The sequence below is a fragment of the Chaetodon auriga genome, chromosome 5 (assembly GCF_051107435.1).
Source record: "Chaetodon auriga isolate fChaAug3 chromosome 5, fChaAug3.hap1, whole genome shotgun sequence".
Lineage (NCBI taxonomy): Eukaryota > Metazoa > Chordata > Actinopteri > Chaetodontiformes > Chaetodontidae > Chaetodon > Chaetodon auriga.
Window position 1 is genome coordinate 2,247,571 of NC_135078.1, and position 27,404 is coordinate 2,274,974.

The window sequence follows — 27,404 nt, forward strand, 5'->3', positions numbered from 1 at the left end:
CTTTCAGGTTTTGTATTTTATGTCTTTATTTATGGTGTGGGTGTTGTTTGCATGCTTCTTTAATGTGAATGACATTATATGAACTAGTGGAACCACCACTGCTTCACTTTAGTTTTAAGATGAGTTTAGGAGTGCAGCAGCAGCTAAACCAATCAAAGTTTACTTTCTTAAACAGACTTCCATCCAATAACATGAATAAAGGGCAGCAAGTACATCGTTTACTGCAAGTATTAAACATTTTTTGTTTTGTTTAAAACACTTTATAGACCATTAAATATGTTATTTAAGTTATTTCAAACTGTATTCAGCATCGCAGAGAGACAACGTTATGAAGCTCTTAATGCAATGTGCATGCACTCACTATTAAGTGCTGCTTTAGGAAACGCATTAAGAAATTGAGTGTTCATGAAAAAGCTTGTAGAAAACATGCTAATTTCTAAGATTGATTATCGGGACACAGGCTACAGAGCAACAGAAAAAATGTTTGCCATATTGGAGGCAGCCCTATATAGATAAACAGTGATCACAACCTTCAAGGGTCTCACAATAATTCTTTGCTAGTCCACCATTAAACCTCGACAGGGTATATGTCTGGTCTGATGAATCAGGTTCCCTTTGCATCACCACAGAACTCAGAGTGTGTTGTAAATAACCCATCATGCATATTACAACAGTATAGTTATTGGTAGTTACAATATGATCTTCTTCTAAACAACACAAAAGAGTCTAAGATGAGGTCTTGAACCAAATTGTCAACCAACCCACCCATATAACCATTTAGATCGCACCACACTCTTACTACTAGGACACAAAAATATTTGCACTTTGGTCATTATGAATACATTAAGTTTGGAAAACTTCAATTCGGCAACACCACAAAATGTAGAAGAAAATGGATTTGAATACTTTGTGAAGACACTGCAGTGGACATATTTTGATATACCTCTCATGTAGGTAAATATGTACAAAATCATTGGACATTTAATATTCTATTTTGTCCATTTCAATATTCGTACATATGCATGTTATTTAACACTATAAATTGCAAAAATAAAACTCAACACATCCTTGGTAAAATGGTCAAATAAACTGTAAATATGCAGACAATAAATATAAAAAAAGCCAAAGTTTAATATCAAAAGATATTTATTGGATCTATCAGAACTTGTATGCAAATATATGTTTTTATATATGTAATTACTAAAATATGTCATATTTCCGTTTGGGAAAATCAGCTTGACTACCATTGGTTTCTGGGAAAAACAGCCCAGAAACTGTTGCAAGCTATGGTGCATGTTCCAGAGATCCAACATGCAAACTAACACACACAACTAACAGCAAAGAAATGAACAGTTCACACATGACAACATTCACAACTGAGATACTGCACTCAGAATTCATGGAATTCAAGCAATGTCCACCACCACAAATGATTACCATTGAACTGAAGAGCTTGAGAGTTGGAGGCAAAGATGTTAAGAAACAGTAAACAAGTTAAAAGTCCAAATGCACCGCAAACTGTGTGCAAAGCTGAGGGATACTCTGAAGGCTACATGGGTCACACTGTCATCGGAACTCCCCTTTTGTAAATGCAATGAAAATTATTAGTTAACCAAATGTTAAGCAGTGCACGCAAACAGTGAGCACATAGCTGCTTGATCTATCACTGTGTTTGTAGGCTGTTTGATTTACATAGCTATGGTGTCACTGGTCTAAGGCTCATTATTTTCAGTTTTTAATTTAAAAAAAATCTGAAAATGTATTGGTGTTAGAAATTTCAAACATTAACAATACAAAAATACAATACAAAAACCCAGGTGAAAATCAGATAACAAAAATACTGTTTGCATCACAAGCACTTAGTTGAACAGATTTTTTTTTTTTTTTTAAGCTGCACCATCAATTTTATATATTGACAATGGGCCAATTAATTAACATAACATGGAAGGGGTCACTCATAGCGGAACAGTGCCTAAACAGAATTCTAACCTCAATTCTGCAGCTCCCCTCAGCTCTGTGCTGCTTTTTAAGCATCTTTTATCTTATTGTTGTGATTTTCCACTCCAAGAAACCCACTGTATCCGACCTGCTGACAGATAAAGTTAACAACTAGCTGGTGAATATAGTAAAGCATAGCAAGTTTAAGAGCCAGATATTTTTCTCAGGAGTTGGTGGAGACTGAAACAGAGCTAAAAGGAGAGAATATTGCACTTACATTTCAAGCTGCCAGAGACACCACTCCCAATAAATGCCAATGTTCTTCTGTCTCTGCCGGATGTGTAAATAAGTAATATTTTGCTAACATGTTTGCCAAATCAACTTTTTAAGACTATAATATGTCAAATGTGGAATTCATGTTGTGGAATTTAGCCCAAAGTGACCAAAAGCATTAATGCAGCTTTAATGATTTTGAGGGATTTGTATTATGGTAATTATTCTAACTACTTGCTAAGGCCCAATTATTTTGGGACATCACCAGCATTTAGCAGCAATAACTGCTTTTTGTTACACTGCAGCAGGAAACAATGTTTGAATGTGAATAAACAGAAAGTCCTCATCAAACGTATCTGCTCCTCTTTTAAAAGTCAGGTCATTTTTCTGTGCAAAACTTAACATGATGAGCCTTATCAATGGTACAAGAAGCCATAGGATGATCACTGGAGAGTAGAGACAATGTCATCTTCGTTGTCTACTTATTTCACAAGCATAATACTCTACCTAGGTCTTGGAATGCTTCTATCAGTTCAAATGCTGTTTGAGGGTCTTCTGCAGGATGGAAAATTGACACTTGTCACTACCAAAATACTGGCATATAGAATATAGTATGTTCACTCCAGTCACTTTGGTAGGTAATCTATGTTTTTGTCAAATACAAACTCAATTTGATTGGTACAATAGTTACAGTGGGTAAGGGAGTCTCGAAAACCACCTGCCACTGTAGACAAAAAAAAAAAAAAAAAAAAAAAAACAGTTTCCTGCTCCGGTCTTGCATATTGCCACAAACAATCCATACAAAAACCAAAAGAACTAGACGGACCCCAAAGAGAAATGCCAGCTACAAAAACCTGGTGATTCAAACAGCTTAGTAGTAATAAAAAGGCAGGGTTGGATTTATGCCCTTGTTGTTTGCCTAGAGCCCAGTGAGGTCTACAATGGCTTTGATGAAGATGGTATCATCACGTATGTAGGAGTTTTTAGAGTCCAGCTTGGAGAGCGGACAGAAGAGCGGGCAGCCACTGGCAATGTTCATATCGCTGACGGGTCTCTGAAAGGACGAGGAGGAGATGTCGGGCCGGAACGCATCGATTATGTGCTCTCTGTTGTTCTGGTCGAGCAGCATTAGGGTGACCTGGGCACACACGTTAGGAGTCTAGCCTTACATCTGCTCTTACAAAAAAAGTGAAGCTGACCCACAAATACAGTTCCAGTCTTAAAAATGACGACAGTTTAAAGTGCTAGTTATAATATTATTATAAGTATATTCTAAACTAGTAATGGATCATAGCAAAGGTAATTCAAATAAATAACGAATATTGGTGTAATCACAACCCACTATATCTGAAACAAAATCTAAAAACAACATCAAAACAAAACAACAGGCTGCTGCTGGATTTCAAAGTTATTTAAAAACAAACAACTGCTAACAAATTAGAAAATGACTTGAGATGATTAACAAAACAAAATAACATATATATATATATATATATATATATATATATATATATAAAGAGAGAGTTAGAGTTGAAAGGTCGAGGATTACATTTGAAACTAGAATCAGGATGTCGATAGCATAGCTTAGCATAAAGTCTGTTAACAAGGAAAAACAGCTAGCGGTTCTGTCTTAAGTTCAAAAATACACCTGCATTTCTAAAGCTCCACACAGGTTGGTTTTTTACTTTAACACTTTCAAGAACAGAAACTTCAAAATACTTAACTTCTTCTGAATCCACAAATTGTTATTTTTTACATTTCTGTTTGTGTATAGGTAACACAGACAAGATACAAGGTGTTGGTTAGCAGGCTTTCCAGGTGTTGGTAGCCATAACTTTGAATTTGGACAGAGCCCATTAACCTGTTTTGGACTTCATGCCAAGCATTTAAGATGGTGGATGGCGTTTGGTGACAAGAGGGAAATGCAGTCCTTGAGATTTGATTGGATTGCTCAAAAGCGGGTGTGCATTAGTAAATAAAGAACAATACCGAGCTGTAAGAAAGACAGGCAGCTGCAGAGGACTGTTCTACACAATACACTACATCAATTCATATGTACATATACAGATACACACACACACACACACACACACACACACACACATATAGATATATATATAGATATATTTATCTATCTGTATAGATAGATAGATATAGCTATATAGATAGATAGACATATATAGATATAGATATAGATAGAGATAGAGATATAGATACAGATATATACGGTTGTGTGAAAACATTTGGGCACCCCTGGTCAAAATCTATGTTGCTGTGAATAGTTGAGTGAGACGATGACAGACTGATCTCCAACAAGTTGGATTAAAGTTATGGATTAAACACCCTCTTCAACATTGGTGTACTATTTTTTGCTTTTTTACAATTTAGAGTGAAAAAAGGAAAGGAGCACCATGCAAATGTTTGAGCACCCCTAGAGATTTGAGCTCTCAGATAACTTTTACCAAGGTCTCTCACCTTATTAGGGCTATAGCGTGATTATAATCAGTGTTAGGAAAGGCCAGGTAATGCAAATTTCAAAGCTTCATAAATACTCTGACCCCTCAAACCTTGTTCCAACATTCAGTAGCCGTGGGCTCCTCTAAGCAGCTGCTCAGCTGAAAATGAAAATAACTGATGCCCCAAGTATTTTCAAGTAGCTGTTTCATCAGAAATGGCAGTGAACATGAACAGTGGAGGTCAAGCTGGGGTTTGGAAAACCAAGAAAACTTTCTAAGAGAACTGCTGGTTGGATTACAAGAAGGGCAAATCAAACCCTGTGTTTGACTGCAAAAGACCTTCAGGAAGATTTAGCAGACTCTGGAATGGTTGAGCACTGCTCCACTGTGCAATGACACCTGCACAAATATCACCTTCATGGAAGAATCAACAGAGGGAAACCTTTCTTGTGTCCTCACGACAAAATTCTGCATCAAAAGTTTGCAAAGGAACATCTAAATAAGCCTGATGCATTTTGGAAACAAGTCCTGTGGACTAATGAAGTTAAATTAGACCTTCTTGGCCACAATGAACTAAGTTATATTTGGATGAAAAGGGTGTAGAATTTCATGAATAAAACAACTCTCCAACTGTCAAGCATGGGGGTGGATTGATCATGCTTTGGGCTTGTGTTGCATGCAGTGGCGCGAGGAACATTTCACTGGTAGAGAGAAGAATGGATTCAATTAAATACCAGCAAATTCTGCAATCAAGCATCAGACTGTCTGTAAAAAGCTGAAGACAGAGGAGGATGGCTTCCACAACCCTGTTTCCAAAAAAGTTGGGACACTGTATAAAGTCTAAATAGAAACAGAATGTGATGAAATGTACTTGAAAATAGCACAAATACAACATATACAAATGTTGAAACTGAGAAATTTTATCGCTGAAAATGATATCCACGTTTAGAATTTGATGGCAACAACATGACTGAAAAAAGCTGGGACAGCATCATGTATGCCACTCTGTCGCATCAGCTCTTTTAATAACACTCTACACACTGTAAGCATTTGGGAACTGAGGAGACCAATGTTGCTGTATTTTTGAAAGTGGAATGTTTTTCCATTCTTGCTTTATGCACGATTTCAGCTGCTCAACAGTTCAGGGTCTCCTTTGTCATATTTCACGTTTCATAATGTGCAAAATATTTTCAATGGGTGACAAGTCAGGACTGCAGGCAGGCCAGTTTAGCGCCCACACTCTTTTACTATGGTGCTATGTTGTTGTAACACGTGCAGAATGTCATTTGGCATCGTCTTGCTGAAATAAGCAAGACCACCTCTGAAAAAGCATTTGTTGCTCCAAAACCACTTTATATTGTTCAGCATTAATGGCGCCTTCACAAATGTGCAGGTTACCCATGCCCTATGCACTAATATACCCCCATACCATCACGGATGCTGGTTTTGGACAATGCACTGATAACAAGCCGCATGGTCCCTCTCCTCGTTAGCCTGGAGGATGTGGCATCCACAATTTCCAAAATGAATTTCAAATTTTGACTCGTCAGACCACAGGACAGTTTTCCACTTCGCCTCAGTCCATCTGAAAAGGGCTCGGGGCCTGAAAAGGCAGAGGCATTTCTGGATCTGTTTTATATACAGTTTCCTCTTTGCGTGGTAGGGTTTCAGTTTGTGTTTGTGGCTGCAGTGATGAACTGAGTCCACAGACGATGGTTTTTGGAGGTGTTCCTGAGCCCATGTAGAGATGTCCACGACAGAATCGTGTCTATTTTCAATGCAGTGCCATCTAAGGGCCTGAAGATCACGGCTAGCCAATATTGGTTTTCATCCTTGTCCCTTGTGTACAAAGATTTCTTCAGATTCTCTGAATCTTTTAATGACATTATGTACTATAGACAATGAAATCCCAAATTCTTTGCAATTTTACATTGAGAAATATTATTCTTAAGTTGTTGCACTATTTGCCAGTGCAGTCTGTCACAGAGTGGGGAACCCCTCCCTATCTTTACTTCAGAAAGAGTCAGCCTCTCTGGATGCTCTTTTTATACTCAATCATGTTACGAACCTGTTGCCAGTTCACCCAATTCAGTGTCAGCATGTCCAGTCTTTTGTTGGTACTGTCCCAACTTTTTTGAAATCTGTGGGGATCAATTTATCATGAGGATATACTTTCAAAAAACAATGAAATTTCTCATTGTCAACATTTTATATATTGTCTTTGTGCTTTTTTCAATATGGGGTTTCAGTGTTTTGCAAATCATCACCTTCTGTTTCAATTTACATTTTACACAGCGCCCCAACTTTTTTGAAAACAGGGTTGTGCAACAGAATAATGATCCTAAACATACCTTAAAGTCCACAATGGACTACCGAAAGAGGGACAAACTGAAGGTTTTGGCCGTTGCAGTCCTCTGACTTAAACACCATCAAAAACTGTGGCTAGACCTCAAAATAGCAGTACATGAAGACAGCCCAAGAATCTCACAGAATTAGAAGCCTTTTGAAAGGAAACACAGGCAAAAGTCCTACAAGCAAGACCTGAAGGACTCCTAGCTGGCTACAACAACTTTTACAAGCGGTGATACTTGTCACTGCTGACGATGCAGGGTGCCCAAATTTTAGCCTCAGGCCCTTTTCCTTTTCGTTATTTTAAAACTATAAAGATAGAAATAAAAAAAAGTAATCTCACTTGAAATACTAAAGACGTGTCACTTTTAACGTTATGCTGTTTTGAAATCAGGTATATATATGTGTTATATGTGTATATATATGTTATATATGTTGTCTTGTGTTATCTTTGTCTAATATTTAAATTTGTTTGATAATCGGAAACATTTAAGTGTGACAAACCATTTAAGTGTGCCAAAAAAGAAGAAACCAGGAAGGGGGCAAACACTTTTTCACACCACTGTATATGTGTGTGAAAAATTAATTGATTTGTCTAAAGCCGATTTGATTAAAACAGTCGTGATATGAGGAAAACAGAGCCATGTTTCATATTTTTTTCCATTTATGTGAGACCTTTGTCTCATCCATCAGTCCCTTTTGTGGAAATAAATGTAAGCACCTGCAACAATTATAATAATAATAATAAGTGCTGCATCTCCTCTGGGTCTATGACATGGTCTGCTTCTGGCAGTGGAACACCGTCATCAAAACATTCCAGTAACTGCAGCATTACTGGTGGTGTGGCCTTTTTGCTCAGTGATTCTTGTGTGTGTGTGCATCTGTGGATGTTTGGAGCAGTGATCATGCAGTGATGTTTATTGAGCGCTCACAGCCAGCTGCCCACATCTCCTTTTCTTCCTGCTATTGTGGTGGAAGAATGTAAAGACAATTCTGAACACTTGTGTGTCTTTCCCGGCCCGCTTTCTGCCATCTGTCTCTCCCTGTAGGAGGTCGAATGAGTTTCTGTCCATTCAAGGAAAAACTGATCTACCCTCTCCCTGTATGTGATAGAATAAAATGTTTTGTTGAATGCAAACAGTTGCCTTTTTTATTTTGCATATTAATCAAACTTCCTTTTGGCTTAAAATGAACAGTTGCTGGCATTCATTGATATTCGTTTGCTGTCCATGTTTAAGAGAATGTCTTAACATTAGTGTCATTGTGACCATAGAAGCACGGGAAAAATATTCATACATATATACTGTAAATCAGTGGTGGAAAAGTACTCAGTAGCCGCAGTGTAGAAATACTCTGTTCCAAGCATTAATGTTGCAGCTGCTATATGTGGAGCTAATTGTTTTATTCTGGTGGGCGGTTTGTGATTTCACTCTGGGGATCCTCCTGTCGATAATATTATATCATAATTCATTTATGACTGTATTTTATATCACCTGCAAATTATCATAAGTTGTAGTGGAGTAAAAAGTACAATATTTGCCTCTGAAATGTAGTGGAGTAGAAGTAGAAAGTAGCAGCAAGTGGAAATATTTAAGTAAAGTACAGGTACCTTGACCTGTACTAAAGTACAGCACTTAATCAGTTACTTTCCACCACTGTTGGAAATATATTGTACATTATGGGAGCAGTCCCTCTTCCCAAAACTAAACACAGAAAAACTGATTAACACTGTCTCTCTCTCCCCAGAAAAAATGCTCCATTGAATATAAGTGAAATCAATGTTGAACAAACAGGTTGACAGCGTGGATTGCTTTGGAACTTTTGAGCTACATGAACCATGTTTCTCTCATTTAGTGGGTGTTTCAGAGGTGTTACAGCAACAACACAAAAACCCAGACGTACTAAGGCTGTGAGCACACGCTAACACAGCAGGGTGCTCAACTCGTCAGCGTTTGCATTTAAATAAATGTTTTTGCTATGTTTTGCTGAATGTACCCCAGGCCTGCAAGTTGAGAGCCAAAAACTTGCATAGATAGTCAGTCAGTGGGAGTCATTTTTGATTGATATTTTGGGCATAATTAAACCTGCTGTAACCTCATATCATTCCAGCCTAAAACTATCCAACTATCCAAGGTCATACCTAAAGTCGATTGAAGCTAATCTTGAACTATTTGCAGCACACGCATGGTTTTAGTCTGTTTTGAAAGGGATCACTCTGAAGCTTTGTCGCCCCACTGTAAGTGCTACTGATATTGAATAATAGAAGTTTAACCACACTGAAATATAAGGTCTTTTTTTTCCACCCAAATATTTTTTTTGCAAATAGATGCTTGCAGGTGACTAACAATGGAACCACAGCATAAAGCATTACCCCAATCCAAGTTTGATAAAAACTGATAATAATACCACAGACACTGGAAATTTTCATTTGTTCTCTAATGGTATATCTAGATGTTCTCCAAAAGATTCCACATATTATATTTGTCTACATAACTATCTCTAATCCTATTCATGAAATCTACATTTTGGCCAATTATGCTCATATTTAATGTATCTGTAATTATATTTTGGCTATATATCCTTAATTGAAGCAGTTTTCAATATTCATCACTTCAGATTGTGAGGAATATCCCTATGAGCACTGAAAATCTTGATTTGGGGTGACAGGAGCTGTCAATAACCCACTGAAGTGACATATCAGTGTGTTCATTGTCTCATCAGTCATCTTCAAAATCTGTGATTGGTCAAGTGAGGAGTCATTTGAAACCTGAGACTCCACAGAGTAACTGGAGAGAAGATAAAGGCCGTCTACACATGTTTCCAGAAGTAGTAATGGGGCACATCATTGCTAATTTGAAGGGAGCAAACCTCTTTCTGTGGATTATTATATTGTTTTGGACTAAATATTTTTACTACAGTAGCTTGTCTGGACCTTTGTCATTGTTAACAGACATTAGCAATCTGTGGGTCACTGAGAGACGTAATCTGTGAGTTGCCTCAATGTTGCATTAATTTTAAAAACGGCTGATAACATTATAAACATGACAGTAGCGTTTTTGTCAGTGGAAGGGAAAAATGATAAAAAGGACATAAATAAGAATAAATTCTCCTGTCACTGTAAACAAATGTCAGCCGGGTATTGTGAATGTTGAATTGTGGACAATTTATCACTCTATTGTTCAATTTACATGCATTTTATCACTTCCACTATTAATTTCAGGGGCATTTTCATCACTTTCATTTTATTCAATTAGTTTTTGTTACTCTCACCATTGAAGTAATTTTACTTTAATGATGGATGGCAATTTTGTGTTTGGAATGACGAATGTTTGTAATGAATGAATGTAATGATCAAACATGGCTCTGTTTTCATCATATCACGAGTATCTTATTCAAATCGGCTTGACGTTATCACTCAATTTTTCATTTCCCATCCATTTTTATCCCTCTATTTCTCAATTAAAATGAATTTTCATCAACTCCATTTTCATTAATTATTTTCTGTTATTTCCACCCCACATACATATACTGTATACAGTGCATGCACATACATACACACATACATATATACACACACAAACACACACACATACACATTTACAGTATACATATATACACAGACACACCTGATTATAATGAATGTTACCTTCTGATTAAAAGGCCACTTGAGAAGTGCGTCACTGTGTCCTCTCATCACCACAAAAAACAGAGATAAGTGGGTGCCACGGCCTGTCCCATCACCATTCAGGTAGATCCGGAGGCACATCTTGTAGCCGTATTTACTGGTATAAAAGGCTGGAAAACATAATGCACCAATAAAGTGTAATGATATCTTTTACTCAGGTAGAAGTGAAAATCCTTACTAAGACATATGCCTCATAACTGTGTGGATTACAACTCAGATGTTAGTCATCATAGGAAGTTGTTACCAGGAGAGAACATAGCCGGGGCACGGCCAGCCACGGCATCCTGCCTCTTTTTGGTGAAATCTGAAATCTTCCAGACAAAGATGCCGTCGTATGTGGCAGCGGACATCTCCCTCATTTTCCCATCCATCTCCACGATGGACAGGTCCCTCAGACTCACCGTCCTCTCCAGCTGACGAACCTGCAGCACAGCAACAAGACAGTTCACTTAACTTAACAAGCTATCTTTGAGTGTTCAGTGAGACCAAAACCAGTGCTTCTTGATAAGTAGACTGCTGTAGTGTAATGTGACAAATATGATGAGCAAATACTTGATCAAGCTTTCAGCAATGATTCTATGAGCTAAACATAGGTATAATTGTGTTAAGATACGAATAAATAGAATATTAGAGCAATCATTTGCACAAGTTGTTTTGAAAAAGCAGGCCCCACAGGCCTGTGTTGTCACTGGTGGCATGCAATCACCACCTTTTCCACTGCATAGAGGGATGAGACAGGGCTGCCCCCTGTCCCCACTACTCTTCGCGCTAGCAGTCGAACCCCTAGCGGAGGCTATAAGACAACATAAGGACGTACATGGGGTGACGATGGGAGGGAAAACCCATAAAATAGCCCTGTATGCCGACGACATCCTGCTATTTTTGACTAAACCAGATTTATCTATACCAGCTATTCTCTCTATTATTCAGGACTTCAGCTCATTCTCAGGTTACAAGATTAACTATGGAAAATCTGAGGCTATGCCATTAGGCTCTACCGATCTGGCTTCACTCACCAACTCCCCCTTTAAATTCTCCCCTACAGGCTTCACCTACCTTGGGATAAAAGTCTCACCAGATCTGACTGAGCTATGGAAGCTTAATTTCTCTCCTATAGTAGCTACAATAAAGAGGGACTTAGACAGATGGCATGACCTCCCGTTATCCTTTATGGGGCGCATTAGTTTAATTAAAATGAATATATTGCCTAGGTTATTATATCCCCTACAAATGTTATCCTTATGGATCTCCAAAAAGATTGCTTTTGATATAGAGAGGGCATTCTCTAAATTCATATGGCATGGCAAAAGACCCAGACAGAAAATTAAAATATTACAGTTACCCTCAGATGAAGGTGGCCTTGGCCTACCAAACATAACCTATTATAACTGGGCATGCCACGCTCGCTTCTTGTGGGAGTGGCTGCATGCTCATCTGGACTCCAAGCCCTGTCTAGACTCATGGTCCTCTCTGCCCTCCTCGCTATGGAGCTTGGTCATGGGTGATAAGAAAAAGCTGCACCGGGACATCAAGAGTAATCCAATTTTATACAACACAATTAGAGTGTGGGAGAAGATCTGTAAACACCTAGGCAGAGGGGGTTATGCCTCGTTTCTGACCCCTCTTACAAGAAATCAGGATTTTCCCCCGGGTCTCCATATTAGTATTTTTGACAGGTGGCACGATAATGGGGCACGTGTGATTGGAGACTTATATGACAATTTGATGTTAATGACTTTCCAACAACTGCAGTCCAAATTCAGCATCCCTAAAGAACATCACTTTGGCTTTCTTCAGATCAGACACTTTATTGGATCTAAGACCCTATCCCCTCCTGGTCTGGTCATGTACAATGAGGTTGAGAGGTTCCTTATTTCACGAAAAGGTGTCACCGGTTTTATTTCTTGCTTCTATGCACTACTGTACTCTCTTAATACAGGCAATATCACAAGCATTGCGCGGAAGTGGGAGAGAGATTTTGACACAGAATATATTGAGGATGACTGGCAGGAGGCCACCTTTACATGCAACAGATTGAGAGAAACACAGTACAAGATACTGCACCGTTTACACCTAACTCCATACAGATTAAATAAGATGGACCGTCGGATTTCTCCTCTATGTATTAAGTGTCTCAGGGAGTCTGGAACGTATTATCATTATTTCTGGCAATGCAAATTCATCAGAAGATTTTGGGGTACAATCTCTCAAGAACTGAGTGGCATCTTTCAGGTAAAGGTGGGGAAGGACCCTGGCTTTTTCATCCTCGGCCTACCTTCAAGGGAATTGACCATGACCCGCTTGAAGTTTAAATTATGTGACAAATTGTTATTACTGGCCAGAAAATGCATTTTAATTAACTGGATCAATGATAAACCACCTACTGCCACCTTGTGGTACAGGGAGATATTCCAGGTCCTCCCCCATGAAAGACTCAGTGCAGTCATGAGGGGTAATGAAAGGTCCTTTGATGAGATGTGGGCTCCTCTGCTTAACTACCTACCTGATGCTTTGACTCAGTTAGTGATGAGGGGTCAGTTCTCATTACAGTGGTCAAATTCACCTGAGAGAAATGCACAAGTGCCTTCAATTTGAAACCTGCACACTGCAAAACCTTGTTGTTTTTTTGTTTTGTTTTGTTTTGTTTTGTTTTGTTTGCCTGAAGTATTATTGCCCACTGTGTGGGAAGCTGATGTGACTGTGATTGAACTGATGAGTGTTATGTGCATACTGTACGTGGAGTGGTGTATACGGTGGGGGCCCTGTGTACGATGTGGGGGATGTATGTGGGACTGATGGCTTGAAGACTCACCTTTTAGGGTCAAATGGATGGCAATATCCTGTTTTATCATGTTTATTTCTGTCTGTCTTTGATCACTTTCTGTACCTCAGATGATGGCAGATTGTATTTTATGTCATATGCATATGTTGAAAATCAATAAAATTTGTTAAAAAAAAAAAAAAAAAAAAAGAAAAAGCTAATATTATGCCCTTTTAGAAAAAAAACAAGATGGAGCTACAGACACAGTGTCACTGAACTTAACTGAATTTCTGGTGCCTTGACAAACTAATTTCCCTCAAGGATAATAAAGATTGCAACATAGTCTAGTGGAAGTCACAGCTGGGATGCACAGATCATGTCTTATTTTGTCACCTTGTTGTTGAGGATCTCGATCTTGTCCTGGTCTAGTCGGTGCTGGCGGTTGTAGGCCTCCATGGTGGTGCAGGAGCGCTCCATCTCTCTGTTGAGGACGCAGACAATGTTCTCAAATGTGTTCACTTTGAGCTCCAGCTCCTGGCAGCGCCGGCTCAGCTCGGCCACCTTGGTCTTTTCGCTCTGGAGTTGCAGCTCCAGCGCAGCACCTATAGCACTGGGTAGTGGGGTGAAGGAGGTGGCCAGGGACGGAGCGCATGCACCCTGCACGGGAGCTGCACCACCCCCAGCCACCTGGCTCATCTTCAGCTCCAGATCCCTTAGGGATTGGTGAAGCTCCTGCAGCTTGTGACTGGCGACCTCCAAACTCTGGGGCTGCAGGCTCTCCAGGCTCACCTTGATGCCCATGATGAAATGCAGGAGAAGGTTGAGGTGTTCATATGAACACTGCCGCTCATGGTCATGGATCTTTTCTTTCTCCACCTTGGTGTCAAAGAAGGATACAAGCAGAAACACATTAGGAACATAAATAGTCACCATCCATTACATACTAACAGAAGTGACATTTTAATGACACATGAGAAACTGTGCCACAGAAGAAAAAGTAAGAGCATACAGCAAAGAAAAAATGGAACTAATAATGGATATATACACCACACAAAGTGTTTTTCAGTTTTTCAGGTTTTGGTTAACCACACTGACACTGAACAACAGAAAAAATGCTTTTAAAAATCATAGTGATCTCACAAACTGAGTACAAATGTAAAACATTCCCACCATTTGCCATGACATATTTTTACGAGTCACGTTTTTAAGTTAAATGGAGACATTCCATGTGTATTGACTGCTTTCAAGTGCTTTCAACACAATCCAAACATCACTGCTCAGGGGGAAGCTGGTAGGAGCTGGAGTAGACTGCCACCTGGCTGTGTGGACCATCAACTACCTCACCAACAGACCACAGTATGTGAGGCTTCACAACTGTGTGTCTGATGTGGTAGTTTGCAGCATAGGGGCTCTGCAGGGTACAGTGCTCTCTCCTCTCCTCTTCACCCTTTACATATTAGACTTCAGACACAACACAGACAGCTGTCACCTCCAGAAGTTCTTCAATGATACAGCCATCATTGGATGTGTATCACAGGAGAACGAACTGGAATACAGGGAAGTTATCACCAACTTTGTCAAATGGTGTGAACTGAACCACCTGCACATAAACGCCAGCAAGACAAAGCAGATGGTGATAGACTTCTGTAGGAAGGTGCCACAGACTGCACTAGTGAAAATCCAGGGTTTGAACATTGAGATTGTGGGCAATTATAAATACCTAGGTGTTCACCTCAACAACAAACTGAATTGGACTTAAAACACAGATGTCCTGTACAAGAAAAGCCAAAGTTGTCTCCATCTGCCAAGAAGACTGAGGTCCTTTAGAGTATGAAGGACACTGTTCAAAACATTATATGATACTGTGGTGGCATCTATGCAGTGGTCTGCTGGGGTGGTGGAAGCTCTGAGAGGGACAGAAAAAGACTGAACACACTGGTCAGGAGAGCTGGCTCTGTCCTGGACTGTCCTCTGGACACCGTCGAGGAGGTGGGTGAGAGGGGGATGTTAGCCAAGCTGACATTGATCATGGAGAACCCCTCTCACCCCCTGCATGAGACAGTGGGGGGCTTAAGCAGCTCCTTCAGTAGCAGACTGCTGCATCCAGTGTGTAAGCAGGAACACTACAGCTGTCAGACTGTTCAACTCTAGCACTGTGTCAACGCACCTACTCCTTTTGTAAGTTATGTACATATATGTTGTTGATTTTTTTTATTTTGTATCCCTTTTTATAGTCTATTTGTCCTTTTCTTCATCTCCTTTTTAGTCCTGCTTTTATTGCTTGCTGTCTGTAACATCCTAATTTCCCCAGCATGCGATCAATAAAGCTATATCTCATCCTATCTTATGAAGGTGTGCAATTGATTTTAGGTTTAAATACACTTGTATCCAGATGGTCCAATAGTTGATTAGTCCGTTTCCTATCAAAACCAAAAGGATGACGATGAAAACATGTCAAACTAATCAAAACTAATGATAATGAAAGGGACCATTGAAGGAAAGGATGCAAGAAAATGTAAAAGGGAGCAAGTGAGCACAGTAAGGTCAACCGTAACGAAACTGCAAAAATGTGGCACACTTGTAAATCTGGTATATGTAAGGTCATCCTTGAATAGTGAGTCCCCTGAAGTGGGTACTGGTGAGCAAGGCCACTATGGGCTGGTGTGTAAATGGAAACAACTAGCTCGTAGAGCATATTTTCCAACCACATCATAAAGTGTCTCATCTCATCTCAAGTATTAAAACTTAAATTTTCAGAGGTTTTCAGTGGTACTCACTCACTAAAATACTGTTCATTGTCTTGTTTGGTTTCGCTTAAGAGTAGAAGGTACAAAGTCAGATAACATTAACTCAGTAATATTTCTTCGACAAAAATCTACAGGGAATGAATGACAGGAAGGTGAAAAACAGCTGACTAAAAGTAACAATGACGTTACATCCACGTCCACATCCCTTCATAATGTTACATTAGCATACCTTTTTATAAATGTAGTTTGTCCCATCTGGTTTCCTGAAGCTTGTCAATAAAAACTGTGTTTTCCATCTGGTTATGTTGGTAATATTACTGAGAGAGATGTTACTCAAAGCAAGATGGTGCTAATAGTGCAATAGGTCTGCAGTTAAATCAACTGTGAGAAAGAAATAGCTTTGAGGATACCTTTTTACTAATCATAAGTTTCAATGTGTGATTCACAGATGCAAACAGAACAGCAGCAAAGCAGATAAATAGCAAGAAGCATCAATAAAAAAAAAATGAAAATAACCATTATAAATAAGTAAATAATACAATAAATTAAACAAGGCAATGGTTGAGTTCACATTTTTGCACATGGAGAATATCTGACATACAGTGATGTTGCACCTGAGTGAATTTGTCAGGTGTGTGTGTGTGTGTGTGTGTGTGTGTGTGTGTGTGTGTGTGTGTGTGTAGTCTGCTCAGAGCAGTGTTGATTGGAAAGTCTGACAGCAGCAGAAAGGAAGGAGCTGCAGTGTCTCTCCTTCACACACTGTGGGTGAAGCAGCCTGTCCCTGAAGGAGCTGTCCATTGCTGTCACAGTGTCTTACGTCAGGTGGGACATGGATAGCATAGGGATAGCTTAGCCATCATCTCCCTTTGTCCCACTACCTCCACCAGTTCAAGGGGGCATCCCAGGACAGAGCTGGCCTTCTTGACCAGTTTGTTAAGACTCTTCCTGACACCACGCAAAATGTGGCTGCCCCAGCAGACCACCCCACAGAAGATGAGAAAAAATGAGGTCTCATTTTCAAATGTTATTTTATTCAGTTTAGTTGTTAAAAAAGGTCATCAGTGTATATTTTTCATCAGTTTTAATGATGAGAAATTAATACTGTTTTGCCATGTCAGCCATACATGGCAGAATCATCATAAACATGGCATCCCCAGCATGAAGCATGGTACTGACAGCATCATGCTATGAGAATGTTTCTGTGCAGCAGGCCCTGGAGCAAAGGTCAAAGGAATCTAGAGGACCTGCTGCAAGGAAACCACCACTGGCACAGGAGCTATTTTCCAGCAAATAAGAAAGATGAAATAAACAAAATAAAAATAAAACATAATGCCAAAGCTGCATGAGAAGAATGTCAGAAATAATGTCCTGGAGCAGTTGAGTCAGATCTCAAAAAAATTTATAAAAACTGCTCTTCTCACATGGTCTCTATATTTGACAGAAAATGAAAGTTGATTCTTGACCTTGGAAACAGCACTTTGACCCCTCCAAACAAAAAAAAATCTTAATTCAAAGTCCGCATACAAGCATTGTTGTTGCTTTTAACCACATTTCACAGTCTTCTTCAGGAAATTGAGTTTTCTTAGTTAAATAATTTGATTTCAATTTGAAAAAGTTTGAACAGTTTTGTAAAGAAGAACAGAGGAAGAGCAGAGGACCGATCCACATCCGTTTTAGAGTGGAACTGCACCCACTTTACACATCTGAGTCTGTTTTCAGATGTCGGGGAGAACCACTGCTTATGTGAAAAAAGTTATTTGGTGTCTTTAGAAGGAGCTATCTGAAGCTGCATTAATGTCCTTAAGTGATGTCACTCGAGTCAGGATCAGTTGGGGTTGAAGACTCAAAATGAAAAAAAAATCTAGCTTGAGAGGTCATCAGATCTCTGGTGCTCCAGGCTACATTTGCTGCATCTGGCATAAGACACCCGAATTTCTGACCAAACAATTGTTGAGTTGCATTGTGGGTAACGTAAACATTGGAACTGTCCAATGAGAGTGCAGCAATCTTACAGGAGTGCAATGGTTCAAGGCTGTTACTGCTACCAAGGGTGCTTCTACTGAAGAGTGACACGAAGGGACAAATACTGTCATCAAATTTAGGTTTTATATTTCCACATACGTCTCCACAAATTGTTTTCACTCTCTCTGTCGATCAGTGCCAAAGCATTAACACAAGCATTTCATGTGTTATTCTGAAATCCGAACACATGAGTTAGGTGAACACTTCATATAGGCGTTCTGCACAAACACACTCACACATGCACACACGTACACACTGACACACGGTTCATAATCAACAGCACATGATTAATTTACAGGCATGTGGCAAAATATTCTGTAATAACTGTTGAATAAAGTAATACCTTGGCAAACTAAGGAAACGTTCTAAATGTAATAAAGACTGTTCTATGAACATAATACAATGTTATTTTTACCATAATTTAAGAAATTATATAGTGTTGGGAAAAATCATGTTATTCATTCCTTTAGTTACATCATCAGTCTGAAAATTTGAGTTTAGAAACTATCAACTGAGAGGGAGATTTTGCTGAATTTTTCAAGTTATTACATGATACAGTAGTTATCACATTAGCCATTGTTACACATATAGCAAATTATGACAAAAGTGTCTACTTACAGACGTATCGCAGCCAACAACATGAAATCTGCATGGTGCTTTAAATTTACTGCAGAACTTAATATGGTCCACATACTGCAAAACAAAAAAATGAAAGAAGCCAATGATCTGTAGAATATGTAGAATGTAGAATTTGATCCCTAGCTAAATGGTAAATGAGATCAGAATTATGAAAATTTCCATCAAATAAATATCTGGGGTACCTTTTCTCTGGGGATCTTTTTCTTTGCACAGCCTTCACAAATCATGGGGTACTTTGGACAGATTTCATCATGAGCCTAAACACAAAGTAAAGTTAGTTCACAAGGAAACATCTTATCCTAGGGCAGTTGTCTAAACTCAGCCTCCTTCACTTTTCCTGCATTTTTTCTTCTTCAGTTCTAAACACAAAATATTTGCCGATTTTTTTTAAAAAGAAGATCATTCTTGCTAATGAAACCAAAGAAAACTTAAAAACCTGATGATTCTGGAGTAAGTTCTGGAGTTGTAAAGAGTGTCTTTTCTCTGTGATTTCTAAGGTTTATGGACATTTACCTGTGGTGGCCAGCAGAGATAGCATCCTCAGGAAGTGTAAGTCACAACGGTTCTAGAAGTGTGTGTATCATGTATTTTCAGATCGTGAGACAGTTACAGTTTCTGAGGATGGCCGGGAGTGGAAGTTGAATGCTCTGGGAAAGCTAATAAGTGAACCTCTAGTTTAGAATATTTAATCACAGACACTTAATAACATACACTGATGGTAACATCAGTCTCTATAAGCCTAAGGCCTAAATAAGGCTGCAAGTATCATGTTAGAATATCACAATGCAATATGTGCCTGAAAGAACAACTCCCTACATCAAGTCACACACAGACACAACAGCCGAACAGTGTTTGATTTGGATAACACGAAGGAGCCTGACCTTGATGTTCTTTAACAGGAAGGGTTCTTTGCAGTATTTGCAGTTGAGTGTCCTCTCTGGACATTCTCTCTCATTGTGGCGCTCCTGTTCGTTGGCTCTCATCAGCTCTTTACAGGAAGGACACAGGATGATCATGAAGTCACAGTTGCCCTCATGGCTGGCCTGCGGGTGACCAACAAACAGTCCTTTAAACATTTTTTTCTAATGTTCAAATATTGTTGATGAACTTGGGTTTACCTTTGACTTGATGATGTCACTGATGTCACTGACTGAAAATTGCCACCAGGTGGTGTATGTGTATATAAGTATGTATCTGACACTTGGGTTAAACTTGAAAAAGACCAGATGACGTCATCGATACAAGCTGTTTTTTTTTTTCCAGTACATAATGAAATAATGTCAGCGTTTAAGGTAACAAACCTTTAAGTTAAAAAGAATAAGTTAAAAAATCTAAACAAAATAATACACAAAACATGTCTAAGAATTGCATATGTGATATTGATCAGAAAATAATCAATAAATAAATCCTAAATTTAGTTCATAGTGGTTAACTGTCTTTTTTGTTTGTTTAATTGACACATTTAGTGGGAAAAACACTTCACATTTAAAGGCAGAGAAATTGGGAGCTCAAAAAATTCCATCAAAATTACAGATATTACAGAAATTTTCCCCATAAAATGATCAAATTGAGATAATTATTCCTATCTGAGTTTTTAAAATTAAAAAAGTAACACCATTCCAATTTAATGTAGAGAATTTCTGAAGTGCTCACTGAGAAAATGAAAAGACACCATTGCAAGAGGAAGACATTTGACTACAATCATAAAATAAGTGAATCAATCATTCAGGCTCAGTCGCACAAAATCCTTATCACTGTCATTAAGTTGAGTTTGGAAAGGAGAATATTAGTTGGGTACATATCATGAAGTATTTCCAGATGGGTCTCTCATGTTGCCGTCTTCTACGCTGACTGCGGGTTAGATTGGAACGTCACTAACATGATGTCAAGAATGCACACACGTCCCTTCAGTCCACAGTTACTATGACACATTGTGAGTAAAAACCACATAAGCTGTGTGAAAGTGTTCATTGGTAGCACAGAGTGAGAGCACATGCTGACACAGCTTTCTCTGTCTTTTCAGCATGGGACAGCACTGGACTTTCATTTGTGTTTTGAGATTTCATGCTGAGCTCTTTAGAGCACGTCTGGTCATGTGACTCCTGCATTCTGCAATTCTTTGTTTGTTTGTTTGTTTTTTCATTCCATATACAGAAATTTTCAGTTAGAGTTCACCACACTCAATTCTTATTCTTGGTGTCTTCCTGTCATTCATTGTAGAGTTGTGAGTTCGACCAACTCAGCACTTAATTTCAGATACTGGGAGGGGTGAGCTGCTTTTTTCCAAATCAGGAGAAGAATTAAAAAAAAAAAAAAAAAAAAACTTTGAGTATCTTTCCCACTCAAATAATTTGGCATAATTCCCTTCACTGTTCTGTATTTTATGACAGGAGCAAGTTATTCTAAATCAATTGTCACATACACTGAATGAAGCCCTGTGTTAAAAAATATACAAAATATGTTGGTGGGGGTGTACTTTTTTTCTTCACATACCAGTGAGATGATTTAAGAGGCTCAGTGTGAATAAAAGATCCATGGGATAGAAATCTGAACCAACACCAAAACACTGCTTATGATACTATGAGGAGGGATTTTACAACAAAGTTATTACAACAGAAATCAGTTTATCTTTGGTGGCGAGGATCAGGTGGTAAAGAGCAGAAGTGTGTGTTTGTGTTCACATTACAAAGTAAATGTGTGCTCGCATGGATGTGACTGGCCAACACAGGACCTTGCCATATTATATCGCATTGTGTTGCAGTACAAGCTGGATCCCTCTGTGTTAAAGGCCTGGTTCCATTCAAATGAATGAGAGGGTGCCATAGGGCAATGTTTTGATGAGCACAGTGATAGTGGTCAGGCAATGAACAATGTTGTCCGAATGAGCTGCTTGGATTTTATGCAGTTGTGTTGTATTTTGGAAGGATATTCTTGTGTATGGTCCAGATTTAGCCTGTTTCTTTGTTGAGCCATGTTCTGTTATCTTTGATATAACTTGTGTTAAATGTTATGTTTCGCTCATGAAGTACTGATTTGAGAGCACAAATGAAGTCCTGGGGTCATATTCAGCAAGAGCTGCTGCTAGCGACAAATTTCTAAGAAAATTCTGAATTTCCTCTTAAAGTTCAGACTAGATGCTGGTAAAGATCAAAGTTATTCGCATAGCATCTTAGCCCTTAAGGTCCTTCCAAAAAAAAAAAAAAAAAAACTGTTAGGAGGGGGAGGACTTTTAGGGGACGTAAGAGTTTCTGAAGTAGAGCAGAAAATGGTGGAAAGACACAGAGGTAAGAGAAATATTCCTGAAACACTCAATGAGGGATAATGTTTGTGGTTGATCTCATTAGAGATGCACTCACATCTCACACCCAACGCAATGACTCTGACGCCAGCAGTCATGGAAATTGATGAAAACTGAGCCATTTTTCCCCGTTAACAGGCCATTCAAATAAATCATGTGCTAACGTTATCAGCATAGTTAACATAAGCATAACACCTCTGAGCACATGAACAGCTTACTGCACCAGTAGGCCTTGTGTTCTGCTACTTTTAAAGTACAGAATACAATGTACAATGTTCATTAAATAAAACAATATTCAGAACTGTACCATGTCTTAATAGAGACTAAAGTCTATGCCCCAGCCTATCGATTTCACTGTCCAGTACTACTCAGACAACACGTCTTTTTATCAACCAATCACACCTTTTTAAACGTGTCATACCTAGCAAACAGCACCAACCACGCCTCCTCACAAAAGCAATAGTTTCAGTCCCTCCCTTACTCAGAATTTCTCTGAGAATTTTCCAAAATCACTCCTAAGCTCTCACTTAGCCTAAACATTCCTCGGAAGGAGTCCTAGCTTAGCAGCGATTTGGGAAAATTGTCAGAGCAAATTTTTGCACCAGGAAGCTTTGTGGACGTGACCCTGATGTCAGGATGTGCACGGAGCGTGGAGTGTGGAGGCTGTTCCCTACAGCACTTCCATTACTCCCTGCAGTATTTGCGATCCACTGACCAACATTTCTGATGACGATTGCAGCCAAACAAGTACACTGGGTTTCCTGTAGCCACTTTACAGAGAAGACCACTCAGCGTTTGTCCAGTTGAACACTTTCATTGTGAAGCAGCAGCAGTTGGAAATGTTGGGTGCGCATTAGCCATAAATTCATCCAACTCTGACAGACTGTAGGAGAGTAAACAATAAACAGTGAGGCTGGTATCACTCAGATCAGATTACGCCGGACTACACGCGGCATCCATTTCTGTGCACTGTGCCACAGTCATTTAGCAAATGTAGAGCTGAGAACTATCAAAATGAGATCAGTGGCAGGAACATCATCCATGATAGCATAAAGAAACAACTGCAGGGATTTTGAAAGGGCAGAGGTGCACGCGCGTGTATACACACACACACACACACACACACACACACACACACACACACACACACACACACACACACACTCCCATGAAGTGGCTTGGAGAGCAAACAAAGACACAAGCCACAGTCTACATTAAATGGACATTTGACTATTTGCAGGTGTTCATTTCCCAGCCTGCTTTGCATTAGTGTGCACCTCAAATTCTTTGATAGTTCCAGTCCACGTGCATCCTTCATTGGGACAGACAGCTGCCAAGGCCTCCACTTCTCTCCGAGCTGCATTGTCAGGGAACGCCTGCACAGAGAGACAGAGGATGTTGTCAGCTGCGGTCTGGTTTGTGTCTTCGGTTACAGTGTAAAGGTTACTGTTACAAACACTCTGCACCGCTTTACTGAGGATCAAGATATTATGAGCTCACTTTTCTCCCCTGGATCCAATTTCTCCAGCACATATGGTCATTCTAGGGACACGGAACTGTAGTCGCTCCATCTATTGTCTCCACTGCCAAGAGTTACAGAGCACTCACAAAATGTTATGTTTTGCTAGCTCTGTACTCTATGATGTTCCAGTGCTCTCGAGCTCATTTTGAAGGGTTTCAGATTTAGAAAAATATTGGCTCTCATCACCTGCTAACCAAAAACACCAAACCTGGCCAAACAAACTGTCTTGAATGTAACTCTGATGAACTCTGAAAAAGATGCCATGTAGCCGAAGAAAATGTACTTACACAACCTTGCTTGAGAATGGAGGTGGGTTCCTCAAACAAGTCTTCTTTGATGCAAGCACCGCATTTCTGTGGTCCAGAACTTGAAGAGAGGACAACGTGACATGACATGAGTGTGAGTATATGACGTCATGCACCATGTGTCAGACTATATAGATATCACCATCACTGCTTTCCAAATCCTGTCTGAATGTGTCCAGTTCGCTCCCTGACTGTAGGATCTGTGAGTATGACAATAAAATCTCAATTCCAGGTTTCGTCTGGGCTTTCAACGACATTTTCACAAAAACTGTAGTCTACTTTTTCACTAAAGAAGATACTGAAGAAGAACACACTTGCTTTACTGCCTAAACTTCATAGAATAAAATAGTAAAGTCTGAAGGTGACCTGTTGCAGCTCACATGAACATTCACACCAGAAACCAGACTACTGCAAGAAATGTCATAACAAGGAAAGACTAACGTGTTTATATGGGTTAGTCTTCTGGCTGTAAAACCCTGTTTACATGCACTTGGTCAGTAATCAGTTGCCATACCACTGCGACTGCATGATCGCATTATCTTATTAGGGGGACCTGGGGGAAAAAGGCTTTTAGGCTTGTGCTAACATCCACCCTCAACCCTCTCCGTCACTGTATATTTACCATGACAAGTTCTCCTTCAGGTACAGTGTACACCAACACGTGAAACCAGCACTCCTACTGCATGTGGGAATATGATCTGACACCATGTTTCCTGAGCATCATTTAGTTTTGAGAATTTTATTAAATACAAATGTGTTTAGGAATATGGACGATGTAAGAACAATTGCAGCTTAGATTTAGACAGACGGACCTCCTACAAGAGAGAGTAAGATCATAACACAGGAGCTACTTTAATGTCTTTATTATATATATTTAGAAACACAAAAGCAGGCTTCAATAATTGGTGGTAACCAGAGTCAACACACCTTGATTTACACTGAAGTCACCTGATTACTTGGTCATATCTACTGTACCAGTGTTACACCGAAATCTGTGACACTACAACTGTGTGATTTAAGAAAGTTCAGCTTATTGAGTTTATTTATTACATTGTGTTTAGTGCAGTCACATACTGTACTCCACTGATCACATTACTTCTACTTTACTGGAGTATTTACATTTTATGCAACTTTATACGTCTACTCCACATGTCGGAAAAAATGCTGAACTCTTTACTCTTTACTCCACTACATTTGAGTATGTTACTTTTAAAGATTAGAATTGTTCATACCCTGACTGTCCTGCCAAAACCATGTATCCCCACATGTGCTGATTCTGAATGTTGTGATCAACTGAAGGATGAAGAGTTCCATTATGGGTTCTCCTTGTTCTCCTACTTCTTAGGATAAATAAACTCTTTAAAAGGCCTCTTGGATTTCCTGGAAAATGCAGCATCACAAAGCTGAAAACAGATACATGGTTCTCACAGGACAGTGACACTACAAACATACAGTGATCTCACAGAATATGATGCATTGCTGTGGATTCAATCAGCCAACAGTATATAAAGTAGTTGAAGTACATTAAGTACCGTTTACAATGTAGGGCTTTTACTGGGAGTGGAGTATTTATCACAGTGTGATACACTGCCACATCCATTGTAATTCCAGCAAGTCACAGCATCTGATGGGCCACAGGTTTTGGGGGGTTTTTTGTTTTGTTTTGTTTTGTTTTTTTTGTTTTTGTTTTTGGAGAGCATGTGCTTAACTAAGATTTCAGACAGGTCAAGTCTTGCTGTGGCTGCCATCATTACTCTTGGTGGTATTTGCACCAAAAACTATTCAACTAAAATGCAAATTAAACTGAAAAAGGAATAATTGCGTCCATCACACACATGCGCAGTGTAAGAAAAAAGGAATCAGTGATGTTACTTCTGTCTTCTCACTGCGCTGTTTGTCCGAATAGGAAAAATATTAATAATATGGGGAATTTTTTTTTTACGTTATTCTTCTTTCTGTATCACGAGTTAAAGAATGAAAGAAATTCTGGTGTATTCTCGTTCCTACGAGTAAAAAAGCCATAAACAAGTACACATCTGTCATGGGTTGGACAGACTCCAGTCGGGTCACGTTATCTACTATTGGATAAAGGTCATCCAAATCTCCTTTAAAAAAAAAAAACGCCCAGTTTAATGTCGGCTCGCTCATCGCCTAAAAACCACACTGAGTGGAATGTATTGGAAAGGCTTTCACAGCTGTCAGACCTTCTCGTAAATTCGGCATACGTACCGATCTTATTTAACGTCATCGCAACACACTGTCAAGTTCAAGTCTCCCACATTTGCACTGCTTGCTCCGCACAATCACAACAGAGGTTAGCGGGACTTGACTATGAGGCTACCTGACATCCCATCACACGAATTGACATTTTAATGGAATCAAGTGGTGACTGGCGAATCACCTGCATGCCGAATTTTTCTGCAGGTCTCTAGAATCTAAACAGCTTAACTTGTCCTTGTACTGGTAAGCAGCGTTAAGTGTGATAGTAAGCAGGGCGGCGTTCAACTGAAAGATATTTGCAGGAGGATGGTGGCAAGTTGTGATTGCTCATACAGACCACACATCCAGCTAGCTTACTGGCAACCATGACAGTACTCACCTCACAATTTTGTTGAAACAGAACGAACAAAAGCGATGACCACACTGAGCCTGCAAAGGCCTTCTTAGGATCTTCTGACACGAATTGCACAAATGCTTGTCTTCAAGGTTGTTGGCCAGAATCTTCTTTGGGAAGCCCGGTTTGTTACCTTCCAGGGAAGATGGTGGAGACGGCTCCTGTGCAGCCATTATTCCCCTTGAACAATATCGGGGTACTCAGCGGGGTGTGTTCAAGACCGCAAATACAGCTAGATGTAATTTTAGAAATAATCGCCATCAATGAGTCATTGTTCTTTGATACGTTATTAAAATACGTGTTCTTGCTTGTGTTAAGGACGCGTAACGATGTTTGATCCTCATATGCAACAAATAAACAAGGCGTTTGCATGTGATAAAAGTGACAGCTGAGGATGCTATGTTGAATTGTAGGTTACTACGTCTACCGCTAGGGGCCGCAAGCCCGATAGAAGAGCATCAAGGCGAGTGGTACTAGGAAGCAGGCTACATTGGATAGGATAAAACTGCGGCAAGTTAGCGACATTTATCCAGCATAATCTCGGAAGCGTTGTCATGTTGTCTTCAAAATAAAAGTAAGGTCTTTGAATTTATCAGGATGTCTCTGCACTGTAAAGAATGGGATTTTGTGTTCACATTGTAAATTCTAAAGATATTTGAGAGAAAAGATGCGATTTTGTAGCTTGGGTGAACTGACCCTTTCTTAATATATCAATATATATTCAGTTCGACAATTGTGGATCTAACAAGTAATCAGAATGAGAATCAGCTTTCTTAGCCAAGTACGTGTATGCAT

General features: G+C 39.4%; 1 protein-coding gene across 2 annotated transcripts; it reads right to left on the reverse strand.

Annotated features, from left to right (window-relative positions):
• Positions 1-1,131: 1,131 nt before the first annotated feature.
• traf2a (Tnf receptor-associated factor 2a) lies at positions 1,132-26,922 on the reverse strand. 2 transcript variants are annotated; one of them, XM_076730775.1, is made up of 10 exons: positions 26,595-26,922; positions 23,978-24,056; positions 23,446-23,544; positions 19,752-19,913; positions 19,053-19,127; positions 18,850-18,924; positions 13,856-14,338; positions 10,946-11,123; positions 10,663-10,811; positions 1,132-3,349 (listed from the first exon to the last, which is right to left on the reverse strand). In XM_076730775.1, exons 1-10 carry the CDS (start codon positions 26,780-26,782, stop codon positions 3,131-3,133), a joined length of 1,707 nt encoding a protein of 568 aa, XP_076586890.1. In that variant the 5' UTR covers positions 26,783-26,922; the 3' UTR covers positions 1,132-3,130. The 2 variants fall into 2 exon arrangements, with proteins under 2 accessions (XP_076586890.1, XP_076586891.1); XM_076730776.1 differs by lacking the exon at positions 18,850-18,924 and having other exon boundaries at positions 2,988-3,349.
• Between the last annotated feature and the right edge of the window lie 482 nt (positions 26,923-27,404).